The 22,788-nt window shown below is 46.2% G+C and overlaps 1 protein-coding gene across 4 annotated transcripts in view; it reads left to right on the forward strand.

The window, feature by feature from the left end:
- LOC138248711 (E3 ubiquitin-protein ligase TTC3-like) overlaps positions 1–22,788 on the forward strand; it is a 1,399,506-nt gene that overhangs the window by 631,913 nt on the left and 744,805 nt on the right. For all 4 annotated transcript variants that reach the window (XM_069202543.1, XM_069202544.1, XM_069202547.1 and 1 more), the window contains exons 28-29: positions 3,345–3,614; positions 18,188–18,234. In XM_069202543.1, coding sequence (XP_069058644.1) covers positions 3,345–3,614; positions 18,188–18,234 — 317 coding nt within the window. The remainder of the gene's footprint in view (positions 1–3,344; positions 3,615–18,187; positions 18,235–22,788) is intronic.

Here is a 22,788-nt window from a genome sequence, read left to right on the forward strand (position 1 = left end):
GACCTCAATCTTGTCCTTACTTACTTAATGTGTACTCCATTTGAGCTGATGCACAATTGTCCATTTCAGCTCCTTACTTTCAATACTGTTTTTCTTGTTGCCATCACTCCTGCTCGCATTGTGAGTGAGCTTCAGGCTCTATCTTCTAAGCCCCCATTTTTGTCTGTGCACTCTGACAAAGTGGTGTTATGCACTAAGGCTTACTTCCTTCCAAAAGTTGTTACACCTTTTCATGTAGACCAGCCCATCACTTTTCCGACTTTTTGCACACCTCCACATCCTTGTCATGAGGAGAGACTCCACCACCTGGATCCAAAAAGAGTGTTTGCGTTCTATCTCAATCTTACTAAAAGTTTCCGGGTGGCCGATCAACTCTTTGTTGGATATGTGGGTTCGAAGAAAGGGAAGGCGGTGCAAAAACACACCATCTCATGATGGGTACTTCTTTGCATCAAAATGTGCTACGCTTTGGCAAAGAAGCAGCTGCCTGAGGACTTGCGCACTCATTCCACCAGAGCAACCGCTGCTTCTACGGCGTTAGCACTCAGAGTTCCTGTCCTGGATATCTGCCAGGCAGCTACGTGGACATCCTTGCACACGTTTACTAAACATTACTGCCTGGACAGTCAGGTCCGTAAGGATGGCTTCTTTGGTTGTTTGGTCCTGCAGGACTTTTTAGTATGATCTTGGTTCGCAGCCCACCTCCGAGGTTGGCATTGCTTGGGTATCTATTCTAAGGTGAGGAATATGCAAGTAGAAGTCTCTATCAGATGTACAAGTTACTTAACTTCGATAACACTATAACTGGTAGAGACATATTCTAGTTGCAGATTCCTTACCGACCCACTAAACAATCCTCCCCTCTTGCGACTTGATTTCTAGGGACAAGGCTTCCCCCTTCAGGGCCTTAACTCTGGCTCACCTATTTCCGTGTTCTTGGCGGCTCTGCACTTTGGCGTGAAAAGAAGCTGACGTCACTGCACTGAGGCGGCATCCATGTACTACTCCCGACATCATCACAACGACTATGACGCCAAAGACTCCCATGGAGTCGACCGATGCCACCTACCGCTGTGCAAGGGTATTGCTCGAAGAAAAAAAATCTCCGAATCCAGTCTGACATCTGGGGGAAAATTCTAAGGTGAGAAATCTGCAACTAGAATATGTCTCTACCAAATATATCGTTACTAAAGGTAAGTAACTTGTACAACAAGTGCAATTGCCCTGTTACTCTGGATTCATAGTATTTCGGGCCCAGAGACATTAGGAGTGAAAGGCCTCAGTACCCATGCTGTTAAATGGATCCATCAGAAGAACAAGTCACTTACCTTTGGTAACACACATTCTGGTGAATACTCTATCAAACTGCAGGTTCCTTCCTGCCCTCCGAACTCCCCGTTTTGTGGAATGGTCTTTTTTCCCCTAAATAGGTTCCACCATGGAGATCTGTACAGTGGTACCTCCAAATTGATTTTTTGGTCTGTGTCCAAGGGCATAGACAAGTCAATTAAGAACCTGATGTTAGAGCATAGTTAGTGCTAGTATGCGCTCTGCTGCGCCACTAATAGGGCAGATCGAAGCCACTGAAAGCCACATGGCTCCACCTGACGGGCACAAGTGCATTGCTGTGAAAGCTTTCCAAATCCAATGTGGCGCTTGGCAAGATTCTAAATGTGAGGAATCTACAGTTAGAGAGTGCATCTGGTAGTAAGATTGTTACAGAAGGTAACCTAAAACATCTGTTTAATAGGCTGAGCATTGCATTAGTCTGCTAAATTTAGTGTATTGTATTATTAGTTTCATATTGTTCTTGTTTTTGTGCAATAGTTAAAAGGTGAATGTTTTTTCCCAGTCATAACTTAATAAAATTTTCATTTGAATGGCTTCATTTTTGTTATGTGAAGCAGCTTTCCTCAAGGCAGTTTCTTTTATTGATTGCCTCTGTGGGTGGAGTTAGTGAGCTTCAAATCTTTGATATTCTGGTCCCTGCCCTCGATCAAAACTAGGTACTTTGTCAGTTATCTTTCCTTTCTTTGAAAGCAGCATCAGGGGCCAGATGTACGACCATTTCCTTTTGGGACTCGCAAATTGCGAATTTTTCCGACTCGCAAAAGGAAATACACTAATGTAACACAGACACATTTAGCAATTCCCAATGAGGTCACAATTGATCTGCATCATGAATATTTATGAGGCAGGTCGGAATTTGCAACCCATTGGGAATGGGCAATAACACAGGGATGGTGGTCTGCTAGTGACAGCAGACCACCATGTTTGTGTTTGCTTTTAAATAAAGCAACTTTTTGTTTTTGTTTTTAATTTTTTAAAGGGTAGGCAGTGGTCCCAGGGACCACTGCCTGCTCTTAAAAAACATTTTCGCTACCATTCACAAAAGGGAAAGGGATCCCCTAGGGACTCCTTCCCTCTTGCGACTGGCTTACCACTTACTTGAAGTAGGCAGTAAACTGCGATTGTTTTGCAACCGCATTCCAGTTGAAAAACAATTATACATCCCCCTGCGACTCGCTGTTAGGAAGGGAGGCCCTTGGCACGCCGCTTCCCAATAGTGACTCGCAAACCCTGTTTTGCGAGTTGGTAATAGGTTACCTTCTCGCAAAATAGGGTGTGTACATGACAGAGGCCATTTTAGTGATCGCAAACGGGCCCAATCTCCGTTTGCGACTGCTAAAAACTGTTGTATATCTGGCCCCAGGCGTTCCCCATAGGCTCCACATTCAAACTTCTATATTTCCTCCATATGAATTTAAAGTGTGCAAGAGCTTTCATTGATCAGAATCCTAAACGGATTCTTAGCTCTTCAATTTCTCGTACTATGCGACAATTCAGAAAGTACAGACTTATTGAATGCTTATAAACTGTGTGTGATATAAGTATGTTTATTTATACAAGTGTTTTCCATCCAAAATGTCCTTGACTGACTTGTTAATCTTTCAAAGTTTAACTCATTTCTGTTTGTGATTTTCCTGATTCCTTTGAAGGTGATCTTTCTCACCTTTTCCTCTCTAAACTATGTAATGTTTCCTGTCTATGGTTTTGTTGTTTGTCTGGACAGCACATTCAAGAAGTGGAGCACAAGGGCAGGCATATAAGATAGTTAATGCCTTTGGTATGGTTACCTAGTGGGACAGACTTAAGGGCAATGCGCATCTTCCCCTTTATTATTTGAATGTTTTTTTGTATCTTAGACTTAATAATCTACTCAGGTATTGGAAGCCATTTACATTTTCATATGGTTTACTTTATAATGTGAAGGTTGTTCTTGTCTGATTTGTGAATAAAACATTTGAATGCTCCTCTTTATTTTACTGATTGTTTACTTTTAGGTCTTGTGGCAGCAGAAGCTTTCCTTTCACGCTATGGTGATTGCTTACAAAAGCTTGACTTTGGATCTCTTTGCCACCTTTGGAATGAAACATACGGGAACAAACTGAACTCTCTGATACCCTCCAGCAAAGACGAAATAGTAATGAATTATTTCCGTGAAGCATCACCGGAGAAAGTTCGGTATCTAATATGGTTATTGGAAGATAACAAAAAGAGTTTTCAGTGTCCAGATTTGTATGAGGCTTTGGATTATTATTTTACAATGATGGGTAAGTATCTAATATTTTTATATTGGTAGACATTCTTGGAAATGTGCATAATAAATAGACAGCATTTCTTTGAGTATTCTTTTCTGGATTGGGTAGGTGTTAAAGATGACGTCCATTATACTTGCATTATGTAGAAATGTTTGTAGCCAATATAAGTATCCTTCATTTCTGCCTTGCTCAGTGGGTATTTGTCTAACCAGCTAGCAATGTCAAGACCCGTCAAGGCAAGGTGGATTGGTTGGTGTTTGAGCACGCTGGGCAGAGTACCTTGTGGAAAGCTGTTGGGGTTGTGGGGTATAGGGCTGAAAATCTAATTAGTTGTCACTTTATACTCTGGCACTGTAATGGAGGGTTCCAGGGATGTCAGTAAGTTTTTCCAGGTGTATTGATGCAGGTGAGAGATATGGTGGGCAGAGGTAAGCCATTTTAGTTCCACCAAGATTTTCTGAGACATGCTACCAACCAATCAGCAGGGAGCACTTCACTGTCTTTGGTCTGTGAAAATTGCTTTTGTGGAACCAGCATTGCGGATGTCCCAGTTAGGGGAAGTACAGCAATTCCTGAACAATATGAAAGTGCCCATTACTAAATTGCTGTCTTGGTGATTGAGGGGAAGCCTTCCTCAAATTATTGTAGAAGTGTTTTTCTGTTTGTGATATTAATGACCTAAAGAAAGGTTGTCACAGGTATTGCAGTCAGACATTGTTCTTGGCTTTTCATGACAAAATGTAGAAAAGAAATCCATGCTCATGTTGTTAACATACCATTTGATGGGAAGAGGTTTTGTTTAATTATAACAAAATTAAAGGTGGAAAAGATTACTAAAGCAAGGACACGGAGAACCAGCTGTACAGTAAAGATCAATAATATGTCAATCCACGTTATTTTCCTTCAAACTGCTCTGGATAGTGAGCTGAGACATATCAGTGACTTTGGCGTGACAAATTTTTTCTCATCTAGCCTAGCTCTGTGCTGTTGGAATGCTCTTCTTTCTGGCTAGATGCACCAAAGCCATATGAGACTTCGCCAGCGAGGCCTTGATGGCTGTCCTGGAGGACTTCAAGGCTGCTGCACCAAAATGATCCAAGACAGACAGGTCACAGCAGAGTGTGTGTTGCGCGCAGGCCTGGACAACATAAACTCCGTAGGCTGTGCTGTTGGCACCAGTGTAAATCTAAGAAGCTCACCTAGATGTAAAAATCCTGGTTATCTGATAGAGACTTCTAGCTGCAGCTTCCTTTCCTTAGAATTCCCTGGCATCAGCTTCGAATCCTGAATTTTTCTGCTGAGCAGTACCCTGCGTGCGCCGTCGGGCGTCGTCGTTCGGATCCACGTGCGTCGTCAGCATCATTGGAGCCGTCTATGACGTCACCGTTGTCTAGATAGATGCCGTCTCGGCGCGCGTTCGTCAGTTCTTTTCCTTCCGCGCCTGGTTAAGCGCAGTTCTGGAAAGAGCTACCCTTCTTCGATGGTTTGTCAAGGCTTTTTTTGACTGTTTGAAGTCATGTCTTCGAGAAAGACAGGGTTCAAGCCGTGTGGTGCGTGTCATCGCACCATGTCGGTGACGGACCCGCACGTGTTTGTCTTTGGTGCCTGGAGAAGGACCATGATTCCACCTCGCTGCTCCGACTGTCGGGCCATGGCGCCGAAGGCCTTGAGGGAGAGATCCCTCAAGCTTCTTGCGGCCCGACATTTGTCTTCGGTCGGCGCAACACCGCGGAGGTGACTGTCCCGCAGTAGGAGGAGGTCGCGGCACCGCTCCTGGAGCCCCAAGTCCTCTTCCTCGCATTCGAGGTCATCCGAAGGTAAGAGGCACAAGAAGAAGAAGAAGTCCAAGCGAACTTCATCTTCGCCACGCCTGTTGGCCGATAAGGCGTCTATGGAACGTCGACGTTCCGAGTGCGGTTCCGCGGAGCCGTCGCCAGGGTCGACATCGCGTCTTCCCCCCTTTCCGGGGACCAGATCGACCCCCGTTCAAATAAAATAATTTTACGAGGCCATGCGTCTTGTTTTGGGCCCCGTGGGGTCAGCAGGGGCCCCCTGGGATTCGACGCCGGCGGCTTCGGCCTCTGCGCCGTTGGGGATCCCAAGATCCGATACTGGATCCGGACCGGCGCCGGTCCCTCACAGTCGACCTCCTTCGGCGCCGGGTCCGACGTTGATGATTCCGCCACCGGCGGCACCCCATCCTTATTCCGGATGTTTCGGAGCCGAAGCGACGTCGTACAACGTCAACTCCGACTTCGACGGAGTCAATTCGGCCCAGATCATTGTCTGAGCATTATTTAGATCAGCCAGACGGAGGAGAGGAATGGGAGGGGTCTGAGGACCCTTTAGAATGTGGTTTACAACAGGACTGGTATGAGGATCTAGGGGAGGCCATTAGACTGGACACATCTCCAGATACTGGTATGCTCTCTCCTCCTAATGTGGCTACGGAGGAGGGTGCTTCTTTTGCTATGGTGGTGCGTAGGGCAACTGAGGTCTTGGACCTAGATTTGCCTACGGTGGCAGTCAGGATGAATTTCCTGACAGTGCGTCAGCCAGGGGTGACAACATCAGAGCCGTTGTTGCCCTTCAGTGAGGCTCTTACAGACGTCCTTCTGGTTACGTGGTCCAAACCCAGCACAGGGGCTCCTGTGAATAGGACGGTCGGCCGCCGCCATAGACCTGCTCCAAGTGACTCTAGTTTCCTGACACAACACCCCACTCCTGAGAGCTTGGTTGTCCAAGCCTCTACTTCCCGTGGTGCCTTCCCTTCCGCTCCCCTGGATAGGGAATCCGAGAGGCTGGATCAGCTTGGGAAGAAGATGTTTTTTTCCACCAGCCTGGCATTGAGGTCCGTAAACACCTCTTGCCTATTGGGCCGTTATTCCCATACTTTATGGGATACGGTGGCACAGGTGCTGCCCCAGGTCCCGGAGGGCGTACGGGACACACTCACCCAGGCTGTCAAGGATGGGAGAGATGCAGCCAAGTTTACGATCCGATGTGGTTTGGACACGACCGACTCGCTGGGCAGAGCAATGTCATCGTCAGTGGCACTACTTTGCCACGCCTGGCTACGTTCTACTGGTTTCTCAGGGGATGTCCAGTCCAGCTTGATGGACATGCCCTTTGATGGCTCTCGCCTTTTTGGCGAAAAGGCAGACTCCGCGCTTGAGAGGTTCAAGGATTCTCGAGCTACGGTCAGATCCTTGGCCTTTCAGTGCCAGCACAACAGCAGTCTGTCTTTCGCCACTTTAGAGGCTTCGGAAGGGGCGTGGTACCACGCAAGCCACAGTTCAGCCACGTTCCTCAGGCTTCACAACATCCCGGAAGAGGACGTGGTCGTGGTACCATCATACCCAGAGGGTCTGGCCAGAGGTCGGCCGCCACACAGCCCCCCTCCATTGCGCCCAAGCCCTCCTAGTATGGTTCTGCAGAATCACGTCCGTCCAGTTTGAGGGAGGATTCATTTTCATCTCCCTCACTGGCTTTCCATCACAACGGACTAGTGGGTCCTGCAGATCATACGGAAGGGCTAATTCCTTCCCTTCCAGTCTTTCCCTCCTTCTATCCCTCCGACAAAGGAATGGCTGATGGAGGACCATCTGGCTTTGCTCCGCGAGGAAGTTACGGCTCTCTTGGCCAAGGGAGCCATAGAAAGAGTCCCGATATCAGAAGTAGGCAGTGGTTGTTATTCGCGCTACTTTCTGTTTTCCCAAAAAGAACAAAGGCCTTCGCCCTATCTTGGATTTAAGGGACTTCAATCTCTTCCTCAAGAAGGAGAAATTCAAGATGCTCACTCTTGCTCAGGTTTTGTCTGCCCTAGACCAAGGAGCGTTGGATTTGCAGAATGCGTATTTCCACATTCCTATCCTGCCAGCCCACAGGCGTTACCTGCGGTTCAAGGTGGGCCACGAGCACTTTCAGTTGACCGTGCTTCCTTTTGATCTCACCAGTGCCCCTCGGGTGTTCACAAAGGTGATGGCGGTGGTGGCAGCTCATCTGCGCAGGTCAGGAATTTCAGTCTTCCCCTATCTAGACGATTGGCTGCTGAAGGCTTCTACGCCCCAGGCTCTCGTCACCCACCTCCAGACGATGGCAGACCTCCTGCATTCGCTGGGGTTCACTATAAATGTGCCGAATTCACACCTGACTCTCAGAAGCTCACTTTCATCGGCGCTGTTCTGGACACAGTGCAGTATCGGGCTTATCCTCCCGAACAGCGGGTCCAGGATATTCAGGTTATGATACCAGTGTTTCGGCCTCTATCCTGGATTTCGGTGAGACAGACTCTGAGGCTGTTGGGACTCATGGCTTCCTGCATCCTATTGGTCAAGCATGCCAGATGGCGCATGAGGGCTCTGCAGTGGGATCTGAAGTTCCAGTGGACACAGCATCAGGGAAATCCTACCGACGTGGTTCAAATCTCGGAGGGGACTGCAAAGGATCTGCATTGGTGGTTAGTGAACTGCGATTGGGTCAAAGGCAGACTCCTCTCCCTTCCCCAACCAGATCTCACAGTAGTGACAGATGCGTCACTTCTGGGATGGGTCGGCCATCTGGGGGAGGTGGAGATCAGAGTTCACTGGTCTCCGGCGGAATCTGGGCTCCACATCAAATTGCTGGAGCTTCGGGCGATCCGGCTAGCATTAAAAGCATTTCTTCCTGTTGTGAAAGGGAAGGTGGTGCAGGTGTTCACGGACAACACTACCGCAATGTGGTACTGCAACAAGCAGGGCAGTGTGGGGTCGTGGACCCTTTGTTAAGAGGCTTTACATCTCTGGACATGGCTGGAACAGCAGGGCATGACCCTGGTGGTTCAACACCTGGCAGGTTCTCTGAACGCCAGGGCAGACGAGCTCAGCTGAAAATGCTTAGAGGATCACGAATGGTGTCTCCATCCGGAGGTGGCGCAAGGACTCTTTCAGCAGTGGGGAGAGCTTTGGTTAGATCTGTTCGCCTCCGTAGAGAACGCGCAATGTCAGCAGTTTTGCACGTTGGAGTTTCCAAGGGGGCTATCGCTAGGCGACGCTTTTCATCGCGTGTGGAGTTCAGGCCTCCTGTACGCCTTTCCGCCTATGCCACTTCTGCCCAGAAGTCTCAAGAAAATCAAGAACGACCGGGCCCAAGTAATCCTAGTGGCTCCAGAGTGGGCAAGGAGAGTTTGGTATCCAGAGCTTCTCAAAATGAGCATCGGTCCTTGTAAGGAAATGCCTCCTTGGCATGGTTACCCCCTGACTTTTTGCCTTTGCTGATGCCAAGTTATGATTTGAAAGTGTGCTGAGGCCTGCTAATCAGGCCCCAGCACCAGTGTTCTTTCCCTAACCTGTACCTTTGTCTACACAATTGGCACACCCTGGCATCCAGGTAAGTCCCTTGTAACTGGTACCCCTGGTACCAAGGGCCCTGATGCCAGGGAAGGTCTCTAAGGGCTGCAGCATGTCTTATGCCACCCTGGGGACGCCTCACTCAGCACAGACACACTGCTTGCCAGCTTGTGTGTGCTGGTGGGGAGAAAATGACTAAGTCGACATGGCACTCCTCTCAGGGTGCCATGCCAACCTCACACTGCCTATGGCATAGATAAGTCACCCCTCTAGCAGGCCTTACAGCCCTAAGGCAAGGTGCACTATACCATAGGTGATGGCATAGGTGCATGAGCACTCTGCCCCTACAGTGCCTAAGCAAAACCTTAGACATTGTAAGTGCAGGGCAGCCATAAGAGTATATGGTCTGGGAGTCTGTCAAACACTAACTCCACAGCACCATAATGGCTACACTGAAAACTGGGAAGTTTGGTATCAAACTTCTCAGCACAATAAATGCACACTGATGCCAGTGTACATTTTATTGTGAAATACACCCAGAGGGCATCTTAGAGATGCCCCCTGAAAACATACACGACTTCCAGTGTGGGCTGACTAGTTTTTACCAGCCTGCCACACACCAGACATGTTGCTGGCCACATGGGGAGAGTGCCTTTGTCACTCTGTGGCCAGGAACAAAGCCTGTACTGGGTGGAGGTGCTTCTCACCCCCCCTGCAGGAACTGTAACACCTGGCGGTGAGCCTCAAAGGCTCACCCTCTTTGTTACAGGGTATCCCAGCTAATGGAGATGCCTGCCCCCTCCGGCCACTGCCCCGCTTTTGGCGGCAAGGCCAGAGGAGATAATGAGAAAAACAAGGAGGAGTCACTGGCCAGTCAGGACAATCCCTAAGGTGTCCTGAGCTGAGGTGACTCTGACTTTTAGAAATCCTCCATCTTGCAGATGGAGGATTCCCCCAATAGGATTAGGGATGTGCCCCCCTCAGGGAAGAGGCACAAAGAGGGTGTAGCCACCCTCAGGGCTAGTAGCCATTGGCTACTAACCTCCCATACCTAAACACACCCCTAAATTGAGTATTTAGGGGCCCCCAGAACCTAGGAAGATAGATTCCTGCAACCTAAGACGAAGAAGGACTGCTGACCTGAAGCCCTGCTGAGAAGACGGAGACACCAACTGCTATGGCCCCAGCCCTACCGGCCTGTCTCCCCACTTCAAGAAAAACTGCAACAGCAACGCGTTCCCCAGGGTCCAGCGACCTCTGAAGCCTCAGAGGACTACCCTGCATCTAAAAGGACCAAGAACTCCCGAGGACTGCGGCCCTGTTCCACAAAGACTGAAACTTGCAACAAAGAAACAACTCTTAAAGGTCTACACGTTTCCCGCCGGAAGCGTGAGACTTTCCACTCTGCACTCAAAGCCCCCGGCTTGACCTGCGGAGAAACAACTCTACAGGGAGGACTCCCCGGCGACTGCGAGCCCGTGAGTAGCCAGAGTAGACCCCCCAGAGCCCCCACAGCGATGCCTGCAGAGGGAATCCAGAGGCTCCCCCTGACCGCGACTGCCTGCTTCAAAGAACCCGACGCCTGGTAAAGACACTGCACCTGCAGCCCCCAGGACCTGAAGGATCCGACCTCCAGTGCAGAAGCGACCCCCAGGTGGCACTCTCCCTTGCCCAGGTGGTGGCTACCCCGAGGAGCCCCCCCTTGCCTGCCTGCTTCGCTGAAGAGACCCCTGGGTCTCCCATTAAAACCTGTTGCAAACCAGACGCCTGTTTGCACTCTGCACCCAGCTGCCTCTGTGCCGCTGAGGGTGTACTTTTTGTGCTGACTTGTGTCCCCCCCCAGTGCCCTACAAAACCCCCCGGGTCTGCCCTCCGAAGTCACGGATACTTACCTGCTGGCAGACTGGAACCGGGGCACCCCCCTTCTCCTTTGAAGCCTATACGTTTTGGGCACCACTTTGACCTCTGCACCTGGCCAGCCCTGAGCTGCTAGTTTGGTAACTTTGGGGTTGCCCTGAACCCCCAACGGTGGGCTACCTTGGACCCAACTTTAAACCCTGTAGGTGCTTTACTTACCTGCAAAACTAACCAATACTTACTTACCCCAGGAACTGTTTAATTTTGCACTGTCTATTTTTGAAATAGCTTATTGCCATTTTTGCCAAAACTGTACATGCTATTTTGTTAATTCAAAGTTCCTAAGATACCTGAGTGAAATACCTTTTTAAAGTATTGATTGTAAATCTTGAACCTGTGGTTCTTAAAATAAACTTAGAAAATATATTTTTCTATACAAAAACTTATTGGCCTGGAATTGTCTTTGAGTGTGTGTTCCTCATTTATTGCCTGTGTGTATGTACAACAAATGCTTAACACTACCTCTGATAAGCCTACTGCTTGACCACACTACCACAAAATAGAGCATTAGAATGATCTCTTTTTGCCACTATCTTACCTCTAAGGGGAACCCTTGGGCTCTGTGCATGCCATTTCTTACTTTGAAATAGTACATACAGAGCCAACTTCCTACAGTCCTCCAGTCAGGCTGCCTCTTCGGGAGGATCTTCTGTCGCACCAGCAGGGTAAGGGTCTCCACCCGAACCTGTCAACTCTGCGCCTTCATGCGTGGAGATTGAGCGGCGACAGTTGATGGTTTATGACCTCCCTCCCGAGGTCTGTGATGTCATTCTGGTAGCCAGGCGTCCCTCTACTAAGTCGATCTACGCCTGCCGTTGGAAACGTTTTGTTTCATATTGTACAGAGAGGTCTATTGATCCTCTTTCTTCTTCTCTGTCTAACATCCTTTTGTTTATATTGTCTCTCGTCCAACAGGGGTCCTCCTTAGGGACTCTCAAGGGCTATCTCGCAGCCTTATCGGCTTTTCTTCAGTTGCCCGATCAACCATCTCTGTTTAAATCTCCTATAGTACAGAGGTTTTTTGAAAGGGCTTGTTCATTTGTTCCCATCTGTGCCTTTCGTTTCTGCCCCAGTGGGATCTTAATCTGGTTCTTACCTTCCTCATGTGTGCTCCCTTCGAGCCGTTACATAATTGTCCTCTTCGGCTGCTCACTATTAAGACAGCCTTTTTGGTGGCAATTACATCTGCCAGAAGAGTGAGTGAGCTTCAGGCTTTGTCATCAAAACCGCCGTATCTCACAATCTTTCCTGAAAAAGTGGTTCTCAGAACTCGTGCCTCTTTCCTCCCCAAGGTGGTGACTGACCCCTTTCCATCTGGGTCAAAATATCACCCTGCCCACCTTCTTTGCACCACCGTATCCCTCTAAGGAAGAGGAGCGTCTCCATCGGCTGGACCCAAAAAGAGCGTTATCATTCTACCTTGACCGCACTAAAGAGTTCCGGGTGGACGACCAACTCTTTGTGGGGTACGTTGGTGCAAAGAAGGGTCGGGCGGTACAGAAACGATCCATTTCGCACTAGGTCGTTCTCTGTATAAAGATCTATGCTTTGGCAAATGAGCAGCCTCCCGAGGGCCCATTCTACTAGGTGGAAAGCTGCTACCACTGCATTAGCACGTGGCGTACCGGTGGTGGACATCTGTCAGACTGCAGTGTGGGCTTCCTTGCACACGTTTGCAAAATACTACTGCCTGGATAGCCAGGTGGGAAGAGAGGGGCATTTTGCCCAGTCTGTTTTGCAGGACTTCCTAGTGTAAAAATCTCCTTCAGACCCACCGCCATGGGTTATAGCTTGGGTATCTATTCTAAGGTAAGGAAGCTGCAGCTAGAAGTCTCTATCAGATGAACAAGTTACTTACCTTCGGTAACGAGGTATCTGGTAGAGACTCTATCTAGCTGCAGATTCCTTACACCCACCCAAGCCTCCCCGCTCTGCGGATATTTTTACACAAATATATATATATATATGTGTATATATATAATGATCTTGGCATTTTTGCCTTTCTTAAAGGCATGTAAGAATTTTTACTTCAAACAGTCAAATAAAGAGATAAAATCCATATCTATTAGTTCTTCCATGACTCTGCGCTTCTGGCGTGGAAAGTTGTGGGAAAAAAATTGACGTACGCGCGCCGATATGGCGTCTATGTAGACAACCGTGACGTCATAGACGGCTCCAACTACGCTGACGACGCATGCGGAGCTGGTCGACGCACGCGGATCCGAACAACTACGCCTGCAGGGTACTGCTCAGCAGAAAAATTCTGGATTTGAAGCTGACGCCAGGGAATTCTAAGGTAAGGAATCTGCAGCTAGATAGTCTCTACCAGATACCTGGTTACCGAAGGTAAGTAACTTGTTCTTCAAGGCTTGTTCAAATATCCCTTGTAGATATGCCCTTCGATGGATCTAGATTATTTGGTGAAAAAGGTTTATCAGCACTTGAGCGATTCAAAGATAATCACGCCACAGCACAATCTTTTGAGTTATTGTCCCCTGCTAGACTGTGTCCCCAGCAGTATAAAAAATGTATGGGCTGTTCCAAAGCCTAGCTTACAAGCACCATCGACTTCCCAGCCAATGCAGCAGCAAACCAATACCTTTTGAAGCAAAAAATATGGTGCCCATTGAAAATGTTCACACCAACCGGGACATCAATCCTCCAACTCATCTGAACCTGCTGTAATAGCTCTCAGGCCTTTTTAACTTGCTTTGTAGGCTAGCAAGCAGCCAGTATGGGTAGCAGGATACGATGTTTCCTCCTGGGTGGAAAGCCATTATGGTCAGACTGATGGGCTTTAAAAAGTGTTCGAAAAGGCTATATCTTGCCTTTCATTTTGCTTCCACCTCTTGTTGCTCCTACACCAGAGCCATCTTCAGTGGACCATGCCTTTATCTTGTTGCTCGGTCTCCTTGAATTTAATCTCATGCTCACCAGAGGTGCCCGAACCAAACTTGGAGAAAGACAAGGGATGCTATTGTGCTACTAGCCCCACTTTCTCGTGCTGGAGGACAGAAGCCTTAGGCCTATACTGCTCCCAAGCTCACCATCACAGGAAGTTTGAGACTTTCAGGATATCGTCCTGACATTGTGGACTCAGTTCTGGGCTTCTGTGAGAATGGTTCTGAGGTTTCTTGGGCTTCTGGCTTTCTGCAACCCCCTTGTTCCGTACACCAGTTGGCACATGTGGACCCTGCAATGGAACGTAAGGTTTCATTTAAGTCAGCACCAAAGTGCCCCTCTGTCCAAAACTCACGAGATGGCTCAGGACCTCAGGTGGTAGCAGAGTTGTGCTAACATGATGATTGGCAGGCTAATCTCCCTTGCATACCTGAATGTCACAGTTGTAATGGAAGCAACATTCCTGGGCCTCAAAGGCCATCCGGGGGAGGTGGAGATGAGGAGCCTTTAGTCCCCAGTGGATCAGGTGCCTTTGGTCCCCAGTGAAGAGCCTGCTCCTCATCAACATTTTGGAGCTTGAAGCAATCCATTTGGCTCTGAAAGTCTTGCTTCTGACTGCTTGGGTCAGGAGAGTATGTTCCTGAGCACTTACCCTCTGATCCAAACATTCCTTTCGGAGGACCTCTCTACCACAAAGGAAGGGTCCTACACCAAAATTTCCACAGCCTATACCTAAATACATGGAGTTTGAGTGGCGGCAGTTGAATAGTTTGATTTGCCCCTGAAGTAGTAGATATGATTCTTGCATCCAGATGCCCTCTCATCTAATTCTTCTCCTCTGAGTGCTGATACAAGTCTGTCATCTTGATCCTGATGTATCTGTGACCCAGCACATCCGTGCAGTGGGGATATTTAAGTTTTACCTGCTGGTCCGTTTATACTTTATATTTTCGCATGATCAACTCTGTCACCTTAAATCACTGGTTATAATGCATTTTCGAAGGCCTGATGCATGTGTTCCCTCCAAAACCATTCAAACTGTCTCACTGGGACCTAAATCTGGTCTCTCTGTTCCTTATGTGCACAACTTTCGATCCTATGCACAGTTGCTCGCTAAGGCTTCTGGCCATCAAGGTAGTCTTTCTTATCACCATCACTTTTGCGTGCTGCATGTGTGAATTACAAGTGCACCTTGTGCAATTTTCTTATACCACTTTCTTCCCGGACAAATTGATGCTGCGGTTACAAGCTATCTATCGATTTGCTCTGCTGCCATATTTCACTCAGTCACACCACTTGAAGGAGAAGGAAAGGCTTATCAGTTTGACCCTAATAGAGCCTTGAGTTTCTACATTGACCGTATGAGAGACCATCATGTGGATTGTCAGTTCTTTGTGGGATTCTCTGGGATCAGTTAAGACAAGGTGGTGCAAAAGAGGACTCTCTCCAGGTGGCTTGTCCTCTCCATTGAAGTCTGCTTTGAGCCAAGAAGGCCTGTTGGCCCATTCCTCCAAAGCCAAGGCCTCTGTCTGTATTGACAAGGGAGGTGCCTGTTCTAGCAATATGGCAGGGTGGGACCTCAGTGTTGGTGCACATGTTTGCAAAAACTACTGCCCTGACAGTCTGGTCTGGTAGGATGGCCATTGTGCCTGCCATGTCCTGCAAGATTTCCTCTTCTGACTTCACTTCCCAAAACCCCCCATCTTTGGGAGTTACTTCACTGCCCTCCCACATCCCTGTTCTGTGGATTAGACTCCTGAACATCATAATAAGCTTCCAAGTTAGATTTTGGCACACTGTTTGCCTGCAATGTATTCAATGTGTTCCGCATCTGAAGACGCGTAAAGAGGAATATAAAGCAACTGACATCAGCACAGAGGGACAGCACTTATATACACTAACGCTGCATCACTTTGGGGATAGCATGAAGTCATCTCCACCATATAGTACCACCTCCTAGTGCGGGGGGAACATTGTTGAAAAAAATCTCCTTATTTAGTCTGGTACCTGTAATATTCTAAAGGTAAGGAATCTGCAGCTGGAGAGTCAATCAGAAAGCATGTTAATGAAAGTAAGTAACGTGTTCTTCATGTTGCCACTAGAGCACTGTTAATTTAATTTAATTTAAAGTCTTTAAAGATATCTTAAAATCACCAAGTGCATGGGGAAGCGTGGATGCCCACTTTAAGAATTGGGTATTCCCATCTATTTCTATTTAGTGGACTGACTGGTAACAACAAAGATATAGTCATAGTATCCATATTAACTGTTGCAGTACTGAATATGCTGGACATAAACATATTAAACCTTGTACAAGTCAAATTAGGATAGTTTGCAAAAATAGAGCTTAAATGACAGTGGATATTTCTTCAGCCAACTGGGTTACAGCATTCTAGGGGTTTGTTCGCAAATTAAGTGCCTCAAATAGCATTGATTGCAATTAAGATTCTGCTTTGATGGGACTGATTATTGCGTGTGATTTTATGGACAAACGTGTTCATAGAGTACCAATGCTGAGATACCACTTCACCAAGCACTTTAATAAGTATTTTAAAGATGAATGCCATTTTTGTGGGAAACATAGTATTAGTTTTGCATTTGCCTAGTGTAGGCTTTCTTCCAAGATTAATCTTCAAAATGAATTCTCTCTTGGTGTTTGTATAAGGTCTTTTCCATTCACTCCCTTGCCCTGATCTGTTACTGTATTACATTTCACTTATTTTAAATTGCTGTTCCAGGAGCTTGTCTCCAAACTCCCCTTCATTCCTTTAATTGCCTTTACCCCTCCCATGTTCTTTCTCTCTCTCTCCTACTTCCTTGTGTCTTTGGTTAGAGACACCCCTCATGCCACCATTTGTCAACTTTGTCAATTTTCTTCCTCCCCAGTGCACCTTCTTTTTACCATTTTTTTTGCAGATGTCTTCACCTGTACCCTTATTCTTCCTTCTTCCCTCTATCTTTTGACTCCTTGCCTCTATTTTTTCTGCTGCAGTATTAATACTATGTTCCTTTAGCGGAAATACGCTATTGGGATAATATTTTTCCCCATTCTCTGTGGTTATATTTACGTTATTTATATATAAAAAAAAAACATTCATTTTATTTTCCCTTAAATAGGTTTTTAATTATTAGGTCCTCAAAAATGAGTTTCAATTATCTTTGCTATGAATTTGTATACTTCAAAGGATGACCATATTTATGAAGTGAAATCAGCACTTTTTAATAAGTAAGGGCCATATGTACGAAAGCTTTTTCCCATAGACACAGAATGGGTAAAATCCTTTCGTACATCTGGCCCTATGTTCCTTGGCTGCTAAAGGGGTAAATCGGCCACAGCCGTATTCATTAATATTATACATATTCATGAAATAGGGTGTGCACCCATGTAGCTTTCAGATAGCTTCATGAAGCACTATTGCTTTGATTTAGATGGAAAACAAATCAGTCATGAAGCTGAGGATCTGAGTATGCTCTCTGGTTGGAAAATAATTAATTGTCCCTCTTGAAACTGTTCCCTCTTCTACACTCTGTTATGAACATGAAATCTCCCAGGATTTATTAAAAGTCCAAGACTCGTGGATCCTTTGAGCTTGGGACTAAAAAGAGGATTACAGAGAAGGGGTCAAGCACTGTTTAAAAATCTGCATTTTTGCGGTGTTGAAGAGTCGAGGCCTATGCAAGATCTTGGACTTCCACCTCTTTAATTGCCAGAGGTCGCCTTCAAAATGATTACTGTTGGCAAGATGTTCTACAGCTTTCAAGCAACCTCTTTAAAATGTAACTCAAGAGCATTTCCATGATTGATTGTGTTTAACTAGTTTTCCCTAGATGTCCAAGCCAACTTTCCATACATGCATAATGCCTAATAGAAATTGTTTAATCACAAAGCTGATGACAGTATAAATATAACAGTAAACACTGAGTCACAGTATTTTTTGTGCTTAGCAGTACAGCCTTGCATTTCAAAAGACTTTACTCAACCTAACTCTATTTACCATTGTCCTGACTATTTGTTGAATTGCACTTGGATAATTGAGGGTCGCTTGTGTTTTAGATGACAATAATCTGGCGGCAAAAGAGACACACTAACACCACAACTTTGTGAATTTCAGTAGTGAGGCAGTTAAGCTGTGTCTGAGTCAATGTGCTACTCAGTGGTGATTAGCAGTAAAGAATACTTACAGCAAAGTTGCTTCTTCATTGGAGGCTCCATCATCCCAGCTCAGAGGTTCTGTTTATTTTCTGAATGGTGTTCTTAAAGTTAACTGTTTTGGTCCAAAACCTATGTAAGCTTGCCAAGAAGTATACAGGAGGTACGTCTAATATATTTTCATGTTTTGGCGCTTTGTCTCCAGAAATGTTTGTCGATGCAAAATAGGTCAAGTGAAATTTTTGTGTTGATTTGGACATCTGTACATTTCTTATTTTGTTTCTCTCTAGATCGCCCATGTGTTGTATTAAAGAAGCAAGAAAATCAAGAAAACATTGTGAGTCACATAAATAATGTGCTTTGTTCTTGGTCTCTTTCAATTGAAGGGAGGCTACTGTACTTTGTCAGACAACCGTGACTCCTACCATTTTGTAATTAGGCTGTCTGACGCCATCTAAATAGATAAATAAATCTAACCTAGACTTCAATATCCAGTTAGATTTAATGTGCTGAAAATTAATCTTGGAAGGTTAGTATACAGACTGTTAGTCGCGTAACACATTTGTATATCATGCAGGATGGTAATTTTGTATTTAAACATTTACGTAACATCCAATAGGCTTCTTAATAATATTGTTGTGCTTCATGCATACAGATAGGATGTTTTCTTTTTTCTTTTTTTAAACTTTATTTTCAAATTTTTATATAACAACCCAACAACAAGTGCATAGGCATGGCATATTCATACAGTGTATACTTTTGAATGCAATTATTAATGTCAGATACCTGTAGACAATACAGATACCTAGACAGCAACTATACGTTTAGTTGACAGTTACTCAATTAAATCTCACTCAGTAATAGCATCTCCCTCCGATCTGAGGGGGTGGCATGTCCCCTGTTTCTGAGTCCCCTGTGTCCGAGTCCGTGTCCCCATGTATTTTAAAAGTATCCAACATCTCACCCCAGGCCATCAGGTCTTCCTCAACCTTATTGTCCATGTGGGAGAGTCACGTGTTCCTCGGCAACACCCCCATTCTAGGACATCCTTTGCCCATAGGGCCTTGCTAGGCGTCCAAGTCCCCATCCATTCCATCACTACCCTACGTTTCGCAAGAAGTAATGCTAGTTGCAGAAATCTGTATGCAATCTTGCGTCCCTTGGGTCGTCTGACTCCTCCCAGCAAGAATGCGCCAGGTGTTAGCGGAATATCTATCCCGACTGTTTAAGTAATGCAAGGTTTGTTTTTTTTTCAAATTTTTTTTATTTGCTTTTAAGCCCAGACACAACGAGTCCAGTGAGATAATATAACTCGGGCAGTTACTATCAATCAGATACATGATTAACATATTTGTTAGAAACACCGAAAGAGTCTTCCCCATATCCCACCTCCTCCCAACATTTTCAAAACACATTCCTTCCAAAAGTACACCTTCTTGTAGTGTCTTCCCATGTCTCCCTATTCTGTTTCGGTGTGGGTGTGCCTAGGGTGTCTCGGACCATACCATAAGACCCCTGAACTCTGGAGATTTCTGACTATACTTCCATAGAGTAGTATGTTATCCAGTCTCCCCATATCTTTTGAAATTTCTGCGGGCATTTCCTGTTTATGTATGTAGTTTTTTCTCCCATCATAAATCCATCCATCCCTCTTCTCCAAGTATTCAGGTTTGGCCGGGATTGGGATCCTCACTGTCTAGCTATGTCTCTTTTCGCGACCATCAGTCCAAGTCCGCACAGCATAAGTTTCCTTCTGGGTAGATCTATGTCGTTGGGGATGCCCAAGATTATGTATTTGGGATCTGGGGGGATCGTCTCACTCAACACCCCGAGAGTTCTCCCAGTACCCCCTCCCAGAACTCTCTTATCACCGGACATTCCCATATGACGTGTATAAAGGTACCAGTTTCACCTCTGCATCTAACACATTTTGGGTGTCTGATCTTCCCCATTTTGAATAATCTGTTTGGGTCATAATACACTCTGTGCAGTATTTTGAATTGGATCAAGCGAAGTCTTGCCCTTATTGCCACCTCTCTTGGAAACATTAATGCAGCCTCCCAGTCTATTTCTTCCAGTTGCCCTATATCTTTTTCCCATTTGCTACGAAGGTTTGTTAGAGTGTTTGGCATGTTGTTGTTAATGGTTTTATATATCAGAGACACTGATTTCTCCACTATTTCACTTATTAACAGGCGGCTCTCTAGGGGGGAGTATTCCATAATTTCTTGTTCTGTTAGCCCCTCTTTCCCCCACGCATGCTTGAGTCTTATGTATTGGAAATATTGTGTCTCGTTTAATGCATATTCTTGTTGTAGTGACTCAAAAGGCTTGAGACCACCGTTTAACATCAGGTCTCCAATCTTGGAAATCCCAATCATGTCCCAGCCCCTGAAGCCCCTAAGCTTCTTTATTTCCTTTAGCCAGTTTCCCTCCCATAACGGGGTCTCCATGGTTGGGCGTCTATACCATCCTATCTTTTTATTAGCCCTTTACCATGCCAGCAGGGTCACCTCCGTGGCCGGAGCTAGGTGACTAGTTCCATTTCCTTCATATAAGAATTGCTTACAAGATCTCCCTTCCCATTGCAGCCTCTCCAATCGAAAGGTGGGGTGTTCATCTGCAGCGAAAATCCAGTCGTTGACATTGGCTAGGTGAGTCGCCCAGTAATAAGCATCAATGTCCGGCAGTGACAAACCACCCGCGTATTGGTTGCGTTGTAGCGTATTTAAGGCAACTCTCAGGTGTTTCCCCTCCCATAAAAAGAGTCTAATATCCCTGTCTATGTTCTTGAATTGGCTGTTGGGGATTTGGTAGTATGTGTTTTGCAACATGTACAGAAACTTTGGTAGTGCGATCATTTTTATCATAGCCACTCGGCCCATTAACGTCAGGGGAAGCGTTTTCCATCTGTTAAAATCGTTACTGCATTCTCTCGCTACCCTCCCTATGTTACGTTCGAGGCCTCTATTAGCTTCATGAGATATATATATCCCTAGATATTTGAATCCTTCCTTTGTTTTTTGTAATAGCATCGGCAGAGGTGGGAGGGATGTCTCCTGCTGTGGTATATATAGTACCGATTTGTGCCAATTGATACAATATCCTGAATGCCTACCGTATTCCTCTATCAGGAGGAACAACCTCGGGATTGTTACCCCTGGGCGCGTGATGTAGAGGAGAACATCATCCGCATATAACGAAATGCGTTCCTCCTCTTCCCTTTCGGGTCTCAGTCTAAAACCAGTTATGTCGTCGGAGTGTCTAATCTTGCACGCTAGGGATTCCAGTGTGAGGGCAAATAATAGGGGGGAAAGAGGGCATCCCTGCCTCGTTCCTCTTTCAATAGGGAATTGTGAGGAGACAACTCCATTTACCCTAACTACTGCTATAGGTCCTGTGTATAGCAACTTTACCCATTTAATATATTTTGGCCGAAGCCGAATCGTCTCAAGGTCTCCATCAGGAATGGCCAGTGTACTGCATCGAAGGCCTTTTCCTCATCTAATGCCAGGAACAGGTGGGGCTCTTGGCGGTTTAGTACCGTGGCGAGCCACATGTGTGCCCTTCTTAAATTATGTCTTGTGGACCTTCCCGGTATAAAACCGGTCTGGTCCACATGTATTAGTGAAGGAAAGCTTTTAATGATCCTGGCTGCCAGCACACTCGCTAGGGCCTTTACTTCCACATTTAGCAGGGATATCGGCCTAAATGAGGAACATTTATCTTTGGGTCTTCCTTCTTTATGTATTACTGCTATTTCAGCCCTTCGTAGATCTGGGGGAGCTCCCCTTGTTCTCGGGCCTCTATGTACATATTTAACCGGTGTGGAGCCAGTTTTTCCCTAAAACTTTTAAAGATTTCGGCCGGGAATCCATTCGGACCCGGTGCCTTACCGGGTCTTAGTTTCGCCAGCGCGGCCGAAATCTCCTCTACTGTGATATCTTCCTCTAGCTCCTCTCGGTCTGCCACGTTTAATCTCGGTAGGGCTATCTCATTTAAGTATGTAGTAATGGAGTCCATTCCTGCCAGTGGTCTAGCTTTATAAAATTCTTTATAATAGCCTGCGAATGCTTCCGCTATGTCATTATCTTCAGTTTCCCTGGTTCCATTCTGTGTCTCTATTTCTTGGACCCATCGCGCTTCCCTTTCTTTCTTACCAAGCCATGCCAATAGCTTCTCAGCTTTGTCCCCTGTTTCACACAGTCTACATTGTGTTGCTCTCAGGTGGGCCTTTGCCTCTTTTTCTGCTAGTTCCCTATATTCAAATTTTGTTAGTTCTAGTTGTCTCAGCAATGAGCTTGTGGGCGTATTCGTCGCCTTCTTTTCAGTCTCTAGAAGTTTGGCCTCTAATTCGCCTATTTGTTTATTATCTCTCCGTTTCTTTTGGGCAACCAGGTTTTGCGCACTATCTCTAAGCACTGTCTTATATGCCTCCCACAAAATCACTGCTGATTTCACTGACTCTTCATTTTCTTTAAAGTAGAGGTCAGTGTCTAGTCTTAAACCTCTTGCCACTTCCCCATCTCGCATGTCCCATGGATTCAGTCTCCAGCTCCTTCCTTTCTCCAATTTCCCTCTTACAGTGACCAACAGGGGGGAGTGATCTGACAAGCCTCTAGCGAGGTATTCCGCTCCTTGTATCTTGCCTAATTCTCCTGCTGGCGCAAAGATATAGTCTAGGCGAGAGAATACCCTATAGGCTCCCGAGAAATATGAGTAGTTCCTCTCCCTCGGGTGTCTCCATCTCCATATATCTGTTAGTCCCAGGGCGGCTGTAAAATCATGTAGTGGGGTGCCCTGACCTACTGTCTGTTTTCCCCCTGATCTGTCTAATGTTGGGTCCATTACATCATTGAAGTCTCCTCCTAGGACATGTAGGGTAGCAGAG

This window comes from Pleurodeles waltl, chromosome 8 (assembly GCF_031143425.1).
Source record: "Pleurodeles waltl isolate 20211129_DDA chromosome 8, aPleWal1.hap1.20221129, whole genome shotgun sequence".
In the NCBI taxonomy this organism is placed as follows: Eukaryota; Metazoa; Chordata; class Amphibia; order Caudata; family Salamandridae; genus Pleurodeles; species Pleurodeles waltl.